The following is an 11,983-nucleotide window of genomic DNA, read 5'->3' on the forward strand; positions in this document are numbered from 1 at the left end:
CCTCTCCCGCCGGACTACGGCTCCCGGCGGGCACTGCGCGCGTCGCGCGGCTCGCCGGGAGCGGCCGCTGCCTTCGCCCTCGCCTGATGGCGGCGGGAGAGGGGGCACCGCCCGGGCCGGGGGGCGGCCGCGGGGATGGATGCGCCGGCCGCGGGGATGGAGGCACCGGCCCCGCCGCTCCCCGGCTCCCGCGCTGCCCCGAGGCCGCCTCTCCCCGCGGAGCCGGGCTCAAGCCGCCGCCGGTTGCCGCCGGGCTCTTGGCGCGTCCGTTATCGCCGGCCACGGCCCTTCCCTCGGCTCGCCGGGTGCCCAGTGCCAGACGCAGCTCCGCTCCCACTCACGCCTTACACTTCATCGCTTGCCCGGAGGTGGTTCTTCTCCGTGGGGGCGGGAGGGGGAAGCACCGTGCGGCGGGGTAATACATGGAGCTGCGCTGCCCTTACTCACAGGGGAATTAATGGAGCCGGACCCGCCTTGGTAGATGCAATAGCTCTTATTGACTTTATTAGACGTTGTATCTCGGTATCACTTTACATTCCTAGACAAAAGAGATGATACAAATAAATACAAGCTGTAAAACTATGGACAGAACTATTGACAGGTTCTTTGTCTACAGATGAGCGAAGGGACAGCGGAGAGGGGTGACCCCCAGGAGTTCTCAGAGGGACGGACAGCTGTGTGCAGAGGGCTCGGGATCTCCCTCGGGCAGGACACGGGACTGAAGGGGGTTGTGAGCACCTGGGGCAGTGACCCCCCTGCACAGCACAGCCAGGAGCAGTGTTCTCAGTTCCATCTCCCTATTCAGTTATGGCTTGTACAGGTTATCTTTCCCAAGTTGCCTTCCACACAGCAGGAACAGACCCAGGGGAGTCGCCCTGAGCTGTTGCACCTGAAGGGTGACAGAGAGGAGACAGCTCCAGGCTCTGGGTGTCTTAGGGAGCTGTGTTCAGAGCAGGCAGGCTTGCAGACAACCCTGAACACGAGTCAGCTCTGATCTGTGTACTGCATGAGCCCCAGGGGCTGGGACAGAGGTATGTGCTTCAGAAGATTCAAGCAGCATGCAAATGTGTTCAGAAAGGCGCTAGAGCCCCGTCAAGGGGTTTTGGAAAGTGCTTTTGATTCCTATGCACATGTCACACAGGGCTTGTCCCAGAGCCAGGGGCTGCCTTGAGCTCCATGTCACCTTTCACAAAAGGATCCCATTATACAGATCAGAGCAGAAGGATGTAAAACATTCCTCTGAAGGAACTGTGCTGGCACATGCTGTCCGTGGGCCTCTTCCAGGAGCTGCTGGATTTCCTGTGTCTGGCCCTTGCCCTGCAGGAAGCCCAGCTGGCTCAGGGAACAGCCACAGAGGGGCAAACTTGACAGGAATGTTTCTAGAAACTTCAACACAGAGCTCAGTACATTTTGTACAGCTTAAGACAATGTATTTTATCTTAATATCAGTGCCACTGAGTATCTGGTCGAGGACAAGTCCATTGGAATGAGACTCTGAAGCTTTTGTAGTGACGTGAGCTTGCCCGTGCCTGCACTCCCCCAGCCTCCAGCCCCTGCTCCAATGGAAATACAACAACTAAATATGCAGTTTTGTTCTCTTTTTTCCACCCTACTGAGTTTCCTTCACCTTGCTACTGAATTTCTACAGTATTAAAAACAGAGCCTTTCTGCCACATTAACCAGCTATGGACACTCAAACGAGGAGAGGTTGGGTTTGCAGCACGCCAGCCCTGCCATGAGGAGCTCCCAGCACAGGAGTTCCACAGAGGAGTCCCTGTGGAAGAACAGTGTCCCAGGAGCTCTATATGCAGGCACAGACATGCCTCTGTATGCATCAGCACACAGAACATGCACAGGGGTGTGCACATACACCTGGTTACACACGTTGTCGATGTTTCAGGTCTTTGCCCCCTTTCGTTTCAGTTCTCAGAGTGCTTACACCATACAATCATCCCTTTGAAACAGCCATGTGCAGAGGATGATGTGCTAGAGAGGAGGAAGGAGAAAAGGGAAGGTGACATGTTCTGCAGCAAGAGCCACTGAAGAGGCTCTGTGAGCAGAAACAGTGCTTTATGAAAGGGAAGAGTATGCCAGGTTTCCATACTGAAAGAAATTTGTCACATGCCTGCTCTCAGTTACAAGCAAACTCCTCTTTCTTCCACCAAAACTCATATATATATGCATTTGTGTGTATGTATCTTGATTCTGAGGTGCAGAGAAGCACTGTGTGGATGAAAGCAGCCGAGCTGGGGCTGCCCTGGGCAGCTGCTCACCGGGGCACCGTGCCTGCAGATGCAGAGGTGAGCTGTGCTAGTGCCGAATGAGCACACCAGGCAGAGGCAGGGCATTTCTGAAACCAGGCAAATTCTCATCCACTTGCACATGTCAGCCTGGAGGAAGTCATCAGTGAGGGAAAGGGGTAAAAACATTCATAAGGTGACAGCAACCAGAAAAAGCACCATCCCGAGCCTCGGTATACAGTGAACTAAAACTTACGAATGAGCTGTGAGACACTAGACAGGGACACCTTACTCTGTCCTCAGCGTGGCACTTCCACCACCCTCTAGCCTGCCACACGAGCCTGCAGCATGACAGGAGCCTGCTTCAGTCATAGGGCAGCTCTGCATAGAGACCATCAAAAGCAGGAGCTCTTCCTCTCTCGTTTTCAAAGTGAACTCCCTGGAATTATTACCAGAGTCCATTTCCCAGAGTCAGTAACTGGTGCTTTCACTCCCAGCGGGCTCTGCACAGGCTGAGAGGTGCAAAGGGAAAGCTTCCAAGGTGGAATAGGCGAGGCACAAAAGGTACCGAAGGCTGAACCTCCTCATACAGCGAGGGGAAGGGCTGTGCTTGCAGGAAGAGCTCTGCTCCAAGGCCGCTCCGCCTTACGGTGCTCTGCCCTCTGCCCGCCTCCCGGGGGAGCACAAGGGCAGCCCGAGCCTGCCGGGAAGAGAGCTCAGAGCCTGCCAGGAAGAGAGCTCTGAGCCAGTCCCGTGAGGAAACCACCCCACTGTTTTAAGACTTCGCATGGACACTGGTTTGAAATGCCTGGGGTAAAAATGAAGGCATGAGAGAGGAAGCGAGCTGTGAAGCTGGCACTGCTATGCAGGTGTGTTCTCTGACTAGGTGGTTCCTGCTGGTAGGGGTGAGGTCTGTGGGAGGTCAGTTTAGTGGAGCTCTCACTTGTGCCTGTAAACAAGGAAGGGATTTCAGTTTCTACTGCTTTCTTTCTGGAGAGTGAAAAGTTCCTTCCAAGGCCCCGTTTTTTCCCTCCCACTCTAACGGGAGGCACAGCTACGTGGTGGTGAGTACACACTGGCTGCTGCCCGTTCACACTGACCTCTTAACCACAAATGATTCCAGTCCGTCAAGCAGGAAGAGGGAAAAAACTATGCACCTAGTCAAGTTTGAACAGATCCTCTGCTTTGGTTCTCACTGTGGAGCTCTGGAGTGATGGTTCTGTTGAGATGATTTTCAACTCTTGTCTTCTTATTGCCCAACAACAAAAAAGGCCCAGTGCAGCAGAAGGGCTAGTGCAGGAGGAGATGGTGATGCTGTGAGGTGATTCCCATGGCTTCTAACACACTTGAACGTACCTCATGCATTTCTCATTTCCTAACTAAAATCTGTTTCCCACAGAGGCCAAATGCTGAATTGCAAGCACGGATCTTCCTGTGGCTCAGTGCTCCCAGACTGGCACAAGTCAGTTCAACAGCACAGAGGCCATCTCCAGGGGAAAGGGGCTGGAGCCTGGCCAGGAGTTCTCTCTGCAGCTTTTTCCTCGTCTCTGCTCTCAGAAGGCAAAGGCTGTTGATGCCCTGGAGAGGAACTGCTGGTTTTACTTTGGAACCAGCCCTCGGGACTGTGGGTAGAGCTGAGAACTGTGGGTGCCTGCTGAAGAGGATCCCCCAGATTTCCTTCCAGTTTTAGGCCTGAAGAAATAAAAATGAAACAAAATAAGCCAAAAGCCCCACCAATGTCCCCTGTTACCTGTTAAGATGAATCTCCCCAAAGCTGACTTTTTTCACTGCATTTATTCTCCCATCAGTCTCAGCTTGCCCATGTTCCTCTCTCTCTCTGCTTCACAGCCCAGCTCACCCTAACCTCACTGACAGAGATACAACTGTCCTTGCAGCCCTGCTGCTGCCTCACCTGCTTACCCCAAGTCCAGCTCACCTGGGTTTTGATTTTTTATTTGAGGTGCTCTCAAAGCTGGAAGCATCCACCTGTATCTCATCTTCATCCTGCAGAGCTGCTTCTAGAGCTGCCTGAACTTTGGGAGCAATGGCTGGACCTTCATAGTCCCTCGTTGTTCTGCTGGGCATGTCCAGTTCCAGTAACACAATGTTCTCTGCCTGAGAGAGTAAAAGCACAGTCCAGGTCTACCCGTGTCCATACAAATGAAATGCACTTTTCCCTCCAGAAACTGATTCTGAAGAATTTTACAGATGTCTGCAGGACATGAGAGAACTCCCAGCCCTCTGCAATGGCCATTCTCCTGACCAGGAGGGTGAGCAGCTGAAGCTTGTAACCACATGTGGGCTTACCCTGTACCGCGCCTCTGGGCGAATCATCATGGATGTCCTGGCGTGTTGGCTCAGCGGCCGCTTGTAGCCCACGGCAGACACCGGGCGCCTCATCATCTGCTGGGTACTAGAGAAAAGAGAGCCCTGCTCTGTTACACACCAAAGCCAAAGAGTTGGAGTTTATGAGCTAAAACATCAGCCAGTTCACAGAGAAACACCTCTCAGGAGAGCAGGAACTACCTCTGCAGAGACAAAGGACATTCAGCTGTCCTGAGTCATCTGTTCCCAACCCAAAAGGAAGGATTTCTACTTATTTTTACTCCACAGACCACAGCTGCACTCAGATGCACCCAACTGTCTACATTTGCTGTGGAGAGCTCTGTGTGGAGAGAGGCAGGATCCAGCCACAGCTCTCCCCAGAATTGTATTTGAGAGCTTTCCTATCTAAGCCAGGAAAGAAACTCAGGAACTCATTGCTACTGGAATGGTGAATGCACTCCTAGGTGGATTTCACAATCAATTATTGGGCTAATCTAGAAGAAGAATCCTAATCTTCCCAGAATTCTCCTAACTGAACATTCCCCTTGTAGTCAGCCTACTAAGAGGAACACCGTGCTGTATTGTGCAGCAAGGAGCTGTGAACTCCAGAGGGTCACTTTAAATCCCCAATCCAATGCCCCTTCTGACAGCTAGAGGGTTTTGTGGGATCTGTAATTCCATCCCAAGAGCAGATTAGAAGCAGACTCACTCCAGACGGGTTATGGGATGCAGTTTCCACTGGTCTTCCTCTTCATCAAAGAATGATCTGTTCATGATCTTATTCTTTTCTTCCAAGGGAATGAAATTTTCAATAATCAGGTGCCTATATGCAACCACAGCAATGGGAAAGACACAAGAAACATCATTAGCAGATGACTTTCCACTGCTCCCTTCCCACTGGAACAGGAGGAATGGTTTTGATCACATTCAGCCCTGTTCCAGAAGCACGTGCAATGCAGTCCCTCCGCTCCCCAGCCAGGGAAACTGCCTCTGCCACAGGTAACAGCAGGCTGTGATGGGATGGGACTCACTTCAGCTTTAGTTCCCTGGTAAGTTCATTCTGGGTCTGTTCCAGGTTCTGGCGCTCCTTGATGTGCTCTTCCTGGAGATCGTGGATCTCTGCCTTCACAGCTTGCAGCTTGGAAAACAGCTGCAACACACACGGGAGCCAAAAGCACAGTTTGCCCACGTCTCCTCCACACACAACTCCATTTTCTCCCTAACCCACTAGACATGGAATCATTTTACCTTTTTGAGCTTTTTGGTCTTTATGTCCACCTCTTGCTGCAGGGAGCTGTAGGTTTCCTTCAGCTCCAGTGTTTCCTCGTCCCGACTCTCCATCTGCTGCTGGATCTCTCGCTCCCGACGTTTCTGAAGGTGACAAGCAAGATTAAAGACCACAACTCCATTGTCACCTCCAGGCTGCCACGTGTGGAACCAAGCTCAGGATGTTATTACCTCCCTGGGCTTCACCTTTGAGCTCTTCCTACCTCTTTCCTCAGAAGCACCAGAAGCACTAACTCTTCTTTGTCCTGATTTTGCTACTAAAATCAGATAGTGTGAGTAAATGTGCTCAAGCTTCAATTAAAAGAATCAAACACCATTTAGATTCTCTTTAGGGATTCACAGCAGCCATTGCACTTAAGAATCAGCAGCAGAAAATGCTTTGAGCACAGAGCAAACACCCCTCCCTTGAGCTGATGGCTGAACTGTCCCTCTCTGAGGTATTCCAAGGATTTCTCCACTTCCAGGCTGCTCGAAGCAAGACAGGACACAAATCCTTAATGTGAAGAGCTGGAATAAAGCTCTTACAAACCTCTTCTCCTTATTTCATACAATGACAAACAGGACATAAGCCCTTCCCCCTTCTTTTGAAGTAAAGATTGCCATTCAACCAATGCTGCAGTTAACCATGGTGAGTTCTCTTACAGCTGCTCCTGACACAACCTTTGACACAAGTTCTGTACAGCCCAGCCAATGTTCTTCCTTGTACCTGTTCTGCGATTTCCTGTCGTTTCTGTTCGAGGATTTTCTGCTGCTCGTTCGTGTGATCCACAATGTTTTTCCCCCCCACCAGCAGCTTGCTTTCCATGGCCTGAAAGGAAAAACTAGGGTCAGAACCTTCTCTCAGTGACCACAAAACTGCATTTTCTCTCACGTGGATCCAGCCTCCTCGGGGAAGGACCCTTATCTAATGATCTCCCTCATGTCAGCTGCTGCAGGAATTACTGTTTCCTAAAGCTCCTACAGAACTGAGGGATGAATGACACAGTGACTTGCTTAGAACCACCCAGGGCTGCAACCTGCAGCACAGCTGGAGAACCAAGACTGTGCTCTCCTGTAATTAACTCCTTAATGACCTGGGACAGAATGAAGCACCTTCCACGCCACAGCTCGTGGAAAGATGCATCATCACATTTCATTGTGCTGACTGTGTAAGATCTGACAAGATCTGAACAACGCAACAACCCATCACCACTGAGATGTGTAATTAATGGTGGAAATTGCAACTTCTGGCCAGAAACGGTTTATTTTAAGCCCTCCAATCTAAACATAAGCCACTGTCCTGGAGCCTTCTTGTGAAAGCTCTTCCCAAGCTGGGAAGGCCTCTGTTCTCCCCACGGCCTACATAAAGTGCTTTCAAAACACATGACAAGGAAGGACCGTACCTTGATCTTAGCACTCAGCATCTCTGTCGCCTCCTTCTCTCGCCTCAAGTCCTCCATTTTCTTCTCCTTCTCCTTCAGCAGTCTCATCTTTTCTTCTGCCACCAAGCTGTGATCCTCAACTATAGCTTTCTTCTCGATCTCCAGCTTTTCCTGTTGCTCCCTCCAATAGTCGTCTTTGTCATCTCCTTCATCCTCACCCTCTTCGGTGTCCTCCTCCTCTTCCCCACCGTCCCTCCTCCTCTCTCTCCTCTTTCTTTTGCCAATGGACCGTTTCTCCAGCTGTGCCTTGAGCCGGGCGATCTCCTCCTGGAACTCCCGTAGCAGAGCGTCCTTCGGGTCCTCGTTCACTCGTGGCTTGTTCTTGATGTTCTTGGCGCGGTTGGCGTACCTCAGCGTGGTCAGAGTCTCCTCCACGTTGTAAGAGGCAGGGCCTATGTTGGCCACCATCACAGTCTTGGCATTGCCACCTAACGAGTCTTGCAGTAAGCGAGTCAGCTTCGAGTCCCGGTAGGGAATGTGTGTGCTTTTGCCATCTACCAGGGCGGAGATCACGTTGCCCAAAGCCGAGAGGGAGAGGTTGATTTTCGTGGCCTCCTTGAGCCTCTCTCCCTGGGCTCCAGTCTTGGTCTGCCGCTCGCTGCCCGCCAGGTCCACCAGGTTGAGCTTCCCCACGCGGATGTGGTTCTCCCCATCCAGCCCCAGCTCGCTGCACTCGATGGTGATGACGAAGATGGCGTGAGAGCGAGAGCTGTGCTCGTTCATGTTGGTGGCCCCCACGGAGCGGTTCTGGTTCCCCACGTTCATGACGTGCTCGATCTCTTTGACGCTTTTCGTGACAAAGGACGACAGATCCTTAACGTACACCCCAGTGTCCGGCCTCTCCTTCAGCTCCAGCCGCTTGGACTGATCCTTTGACAGCAAGTCTCTGATTTCTTCTTGGTAGATTTCCAGGTAAGACGCCCTAACGAGGTATTGCTGGTTCTGAGACCTGGAGATGTGGGTGAAGATGTGATCAAATGAGTTGGGGATGACGCCCCTCTTCTCAGGGTCCCCGCGGACCCCTTCCATCGTGTACGTTTTCCCCGTCCCAGTCTGCCCGTAGGCGAAGATAGTCCCGTTGAACCCTTGCAGAACCGAGTCCACCAGAGGCCTGAAGGTCTCATCGTAGAGTTCCACTTGTTTGGAGTTCCAGTCGTACACGGCGTCAAAGGTGAAGGTTTTAGGCAGCTCGTGAGTCGTTCCCCGGGGGTTCTTCACCGAGACCTGCCCCAGCTTCACGTCCACATTGACCACTTTCTCGTACGAAGCCGTTTTCTCTTTGCTGTTCATGGGCCGGCACCGAACCACCACCCTCACGGACTCCGAGCTCTTCAGCTTCGACATGGCAGCGGGTCTAGGGCCGGCCCGGGCTGAGCGGCGGATGGTGCCCTGCTAGAACCCTGGAACACCAACAAAGGAGGAAGATGTGAGGGCACATTGCTGCAGGGAGCAATCCTCTCCCAAAGCCGCAGCCTGGGCTCCCCCAGCAGCGCCTGGCAGTCGCTGGCTTGGGAGGGACTTCACCGAAGCCCGTCCTGTCCATCAAACAGCATCACTTCTACAGGCTCTGCTGCAAAGAACCCACCTCAAATCACATCTCTACAGTCAGTGGGGAACAGTGGAGTCAGTGGGGAACCTTCTCTTGGCTTTCAAACCAACCCTTAAAAACCAAATTGTTGCCACACTGGAAGAGGCTGGAGAGCCTGGGCAGCACTGGCAGCGCCCAGCCTGGCCTCCTCAGCACCTCTTTGCTCTTCCCCTACCAGCTGGACCTGCAGAGACCACGGGTTTTGTCTGTTTTTCACTCAGTAATTGTGTGTCTCAGGAGGGCTTTTCACACAAGCTGGCAGAGAACTTCAGAACTGGAGCAAGAGGACTGAGAGGGAAGCTTGTGCATCAAGGAGTGTGGGCAGCAAGGTGAGGGAGGTTCTGCTCTCCCTCTGCCCTGTCTAGATGAAGCCTCATCTGGAGTCCTGTGGCCAGTTCTGGACTCCCCAGCTCCAGAGGGACAGGGAACTGCTGGAGAGAGGCCAGTGCAGGGACACCAAGATGATCAGGGGACTGGAACATCTTCCTGCTGAGGAAAGGTTGTGGGACCTGGGGCTGCTCAGTCTGGAGGAGACTGAGGGGGGAGCTCATTAATGGTGGGTGTCAGGAGGCTGGGGCAGCACTTTTGTCTGTTGTATCCAGTGCCAGGACAAGGGGTGATGGGCACAGGCTGGAACACAAACAGTTTCACTGGCATAGGAGGAGAAACTCTTTTAGTGTGAGGTGAGGGAGCCCTGGCCCAGGCTGCCCAGGGAGGGTGTGGAGGCTCCTGCTCCGGAGGTTTCCAAAACCCCTGGACATGTTCTTGTGCCACTTGAGTGAGGGGAACCTGCTTTGGCAGGGGGTTGGACTAGACCATCTCTAAAGGTCCCTTCCAACCCCCACCATGCTGTGGTTCTGATTTTTCTCCCAACATCCAGCCTGTCAATCTGTGCTACAAAGAACAGCACAAGAGCAACAAATAAGCAAGTTTGTACTGAACAGCTCAATGTGGCCTCTCAGAATTTCCCTGGGTGTGTGAGGGGAAGCTTCTTGCTTCTCCTCATTCCCACCAAAGCATGTGGTAGCTGCTGGGAGGAAGATGAGGAACATGCACTGAACTGACCTAACTGGACAATCACCCAGAAGCAGCATTTCCAGCCTGCCCAGCCAATTCAAACTGATCCAGGAATTTTGGATCACTGCTGAACGAAACCATTTCCCTCCTGGCAGCTCCACATGAAGATGACCTGACAGTCTGGCTCACAAGGAACACACCTTCTACAACAGCACCAAAGAACAGGCGAAACGGGGACAAGCCTGGCAGGATCCCAGGAAGCAGCTCTCCCTCTGCTCACCAGCAGCAGCTGCATGTCAAACACATTCCCCTGCCAGACATATTCCTGTAGATCAAGCTCACAGGAAACAAACTCTTTTGGACAAGTCCACACAACGTTCACCTGCACCACTGTGGAGAACATTCCCATTGGCAAACACTCCCAACAAGCAGGATTCTGGAAAGCAGAGCCAGGACATATTGTATGTGTTATATTAATAACCAAAACGCTCCACTGATGAGAAGTGCCCCTTCTGAAGCTGCTGTGACTGACACTAAGAGACCAGAATGAAGTTAATCTTCACCAGAACACACGTGGCCAGCCACATACTCTCCAGGAGCCAGAAGTGAAACACCCACCGTGTCCCCTGTGACAGCTCTGGCAACAAAACTTAGGTCCCATAGTTCTGTCCCTCTGGGAATATCTCATCAGGATGAGTCTGATAATGCTGATAATCTGTAGTCACAAATAACTTACTTTCCCCTCATTTGGGCTATTTTCGTAACATCCCTCACAAATCGTCCCAAATTATTTGAGCTGCTGCTGTGAAGATTACTGGAAGAACAACAAACAATGGTTTTCCTCAGACTGACCCAAGTGTGTAACTGAAAAATAAACCCAATGAGTTGGCAGCCTTTGCATTGCTCAGAAACCCCTGGGCAAGGCCTGAGCTGCCCAGAGTGGCCAGACAGGGCTGGCCAGCAGAGTGGGGATGGCATCCACGCTCCCCGCCCTGCCCTTCCCTCCCTAAAGGTCAAGGTGAAGGATGAATGTGTTTGGAGTTGTGCTCCAGATGAACCAAGAGGGAAGGGTGGGCAGAAATCCAAGCACAAGGCTGTGCCTGAAAGAAAACCAAGCACTGCCACTACCAGAATGTAAGCTCAGGTAGGGATGTGTGCTCAGAAGCTCTCGGGAGCTGGGAGGTGCTGGTGTGAGGTGCTGCTGCATCGGCTGTGTCAGGCACGTCCCTCTCCTCCTGCCTGCCCTGGCCGGTCTGGAGTCCCGAGGCCCATCCACATCCCAGCTCAAGCTTAAAGATCTAAGCAGTGTTTTCTTGGCGTGCTGCCTCAGCCCTAGCCCTTCTCTGCACGTCCCCGGGAACCACCTCACACACTCCATCGCCTCCTTGCGATTTATCTGTGGGCTGGCAATGCCTCAGCCTCACCCCTCGTGTCCTTCTCTCCCATCGTAACCCAACCATCTCTGTGGCTGCCGTTCCCCTCTCCCGTACCTCCCTAACGCGCCGTGGCCCATCAGGACACCCCCAGCGTCCCCTCTGCCACCGCGTGCCCTCTGCTGTGGTCACCTCTGTCACCTCCTCGCTTCAGCGCAGCGCCCTGCGGTGTCCCCTGGCGCGGGGAGGCGTCGGGCACGGGCCCCCGGCTCCAGCCGGGCCTGCCAGCTCGCTCCTGGTAACGGCATCACCCGCCGCCCTCGCGGCTGCCCAGGGGAGGGGGCCCGGGGCGTCCGGCCCCGCACCCGAGGCCAGCGAGCCGCGCCCGGGAGGGAGAGACCCTCAGCCGCCCGGTGCCGCCCGCCCTCCCCTCGGCGCCCGGGGCCTGTCAGGGGGCAGGGCCCGCCGCGTCCCTCGCTCCCTGCCCCGGCCCACACCGCCGAGCGGCACCGGCCGCGCGGGCAGCCCCGCGCCGCCACCCCCGCGCCGCACCGGGCCCCGGCCGGCGGGCGAGCGCCCCGGGCCGCGGCAGGTCCCGGGGCCGGTGCCGCCGCACGGCCGCGGCCGGGCCCGACTCACCTGCGCCGTCACCATGGAGCCGCGCGGCCGCCTCCTCCCGCGGCACCGAGGCCCCGCCCCCGCCATGACGCACTTCCTTGGCAACGCGCGCGC

General features: G+C 54.0%; 1 protein-coding gene across 4 annotated transcripts; it reads right to left on the reverse strand.

The window, feature by feature from the left end:
• Positions 1-429: 429 nt before the first annotated feature.
• On the reverse strand, positions 430-11,938 carry KIF3B (kinesin family member 3B). 4 transcript variants are annotated; one of them, XM_062009392.1, is made up of 9 exons: positions 11,891-11,938; positions 7,235-8,673; positions 6,559-6,660; positions 5,814-5,936; positions 5,597-5,715; positions 5,275-5,388; positions 4,548-4,653; positions 4,177-4,355; positions 430-3,932 (listed from the first exon to the last, which is right to left on the reverse strand). In XM_062009392.1, exons 2-9 carry the CDS (start codon positions 8,615-8,617, stop codon positions 3,839-3,841), a joined length of 2,220 nt encoding a protein of 739 aa, XP_061865376.1. In that variant the 5' UTR covers positions 8,618-8,673; positions 11,891-11,938; the 3' UTR covers positions 430-3,838. The 4 variants fall into 4 exon arrangements, with proteins under 4 accessions (XP_061865376.1, XP_061865379.1, XP_061865377.1 ...); XM_062009395.1 differs by lacking the exon at positions 11,891-11,938 and adding an exon at positions 11,444-11,709; XM_062009393.1 differs by lacking the exon at positions 11,891-11,938 and adding an exon at positions 11,369-11,449.
• Positions 11,939-11,983: the final 45 nt, after the last annotated feature.

Source organism: Colius striatus, chromosome 16, assembly GCF_028858725.1.
Source record: "Colius striatus isolate bColStr4 chromosome 16, bColStr4.1.hap1, whole genome shotgun sequence".
NCBI lineage: Eukaryota > Metazoa > Chordata > Aves > Coliiformes > Coliidae > Colius > Colius striatus.

Coding starts and splice junctions, on each gene's coding strand:
- KIF3B (XM_062009392.1), bottom strand. CDS start 8,617: ATGTCGAAGCTGAAGAGCTCGGAGTCCGTGAGGGTGGTGGTTCGGTGC. Junction 5,389..5,596: donor ACCAGGGAACTAAAGCTGAA/GTGAGTCCCATC, acceptor GGTTGCATATAG/GCACCTGATTATTGAAAATT. Junction 4,356..4,547: donor GCCCAGAGGCGCGGTACAGG/GTAAGCCCACAT, acceptor TTACTCTCTCAG/GCAGAGAACATTGTGTTACT.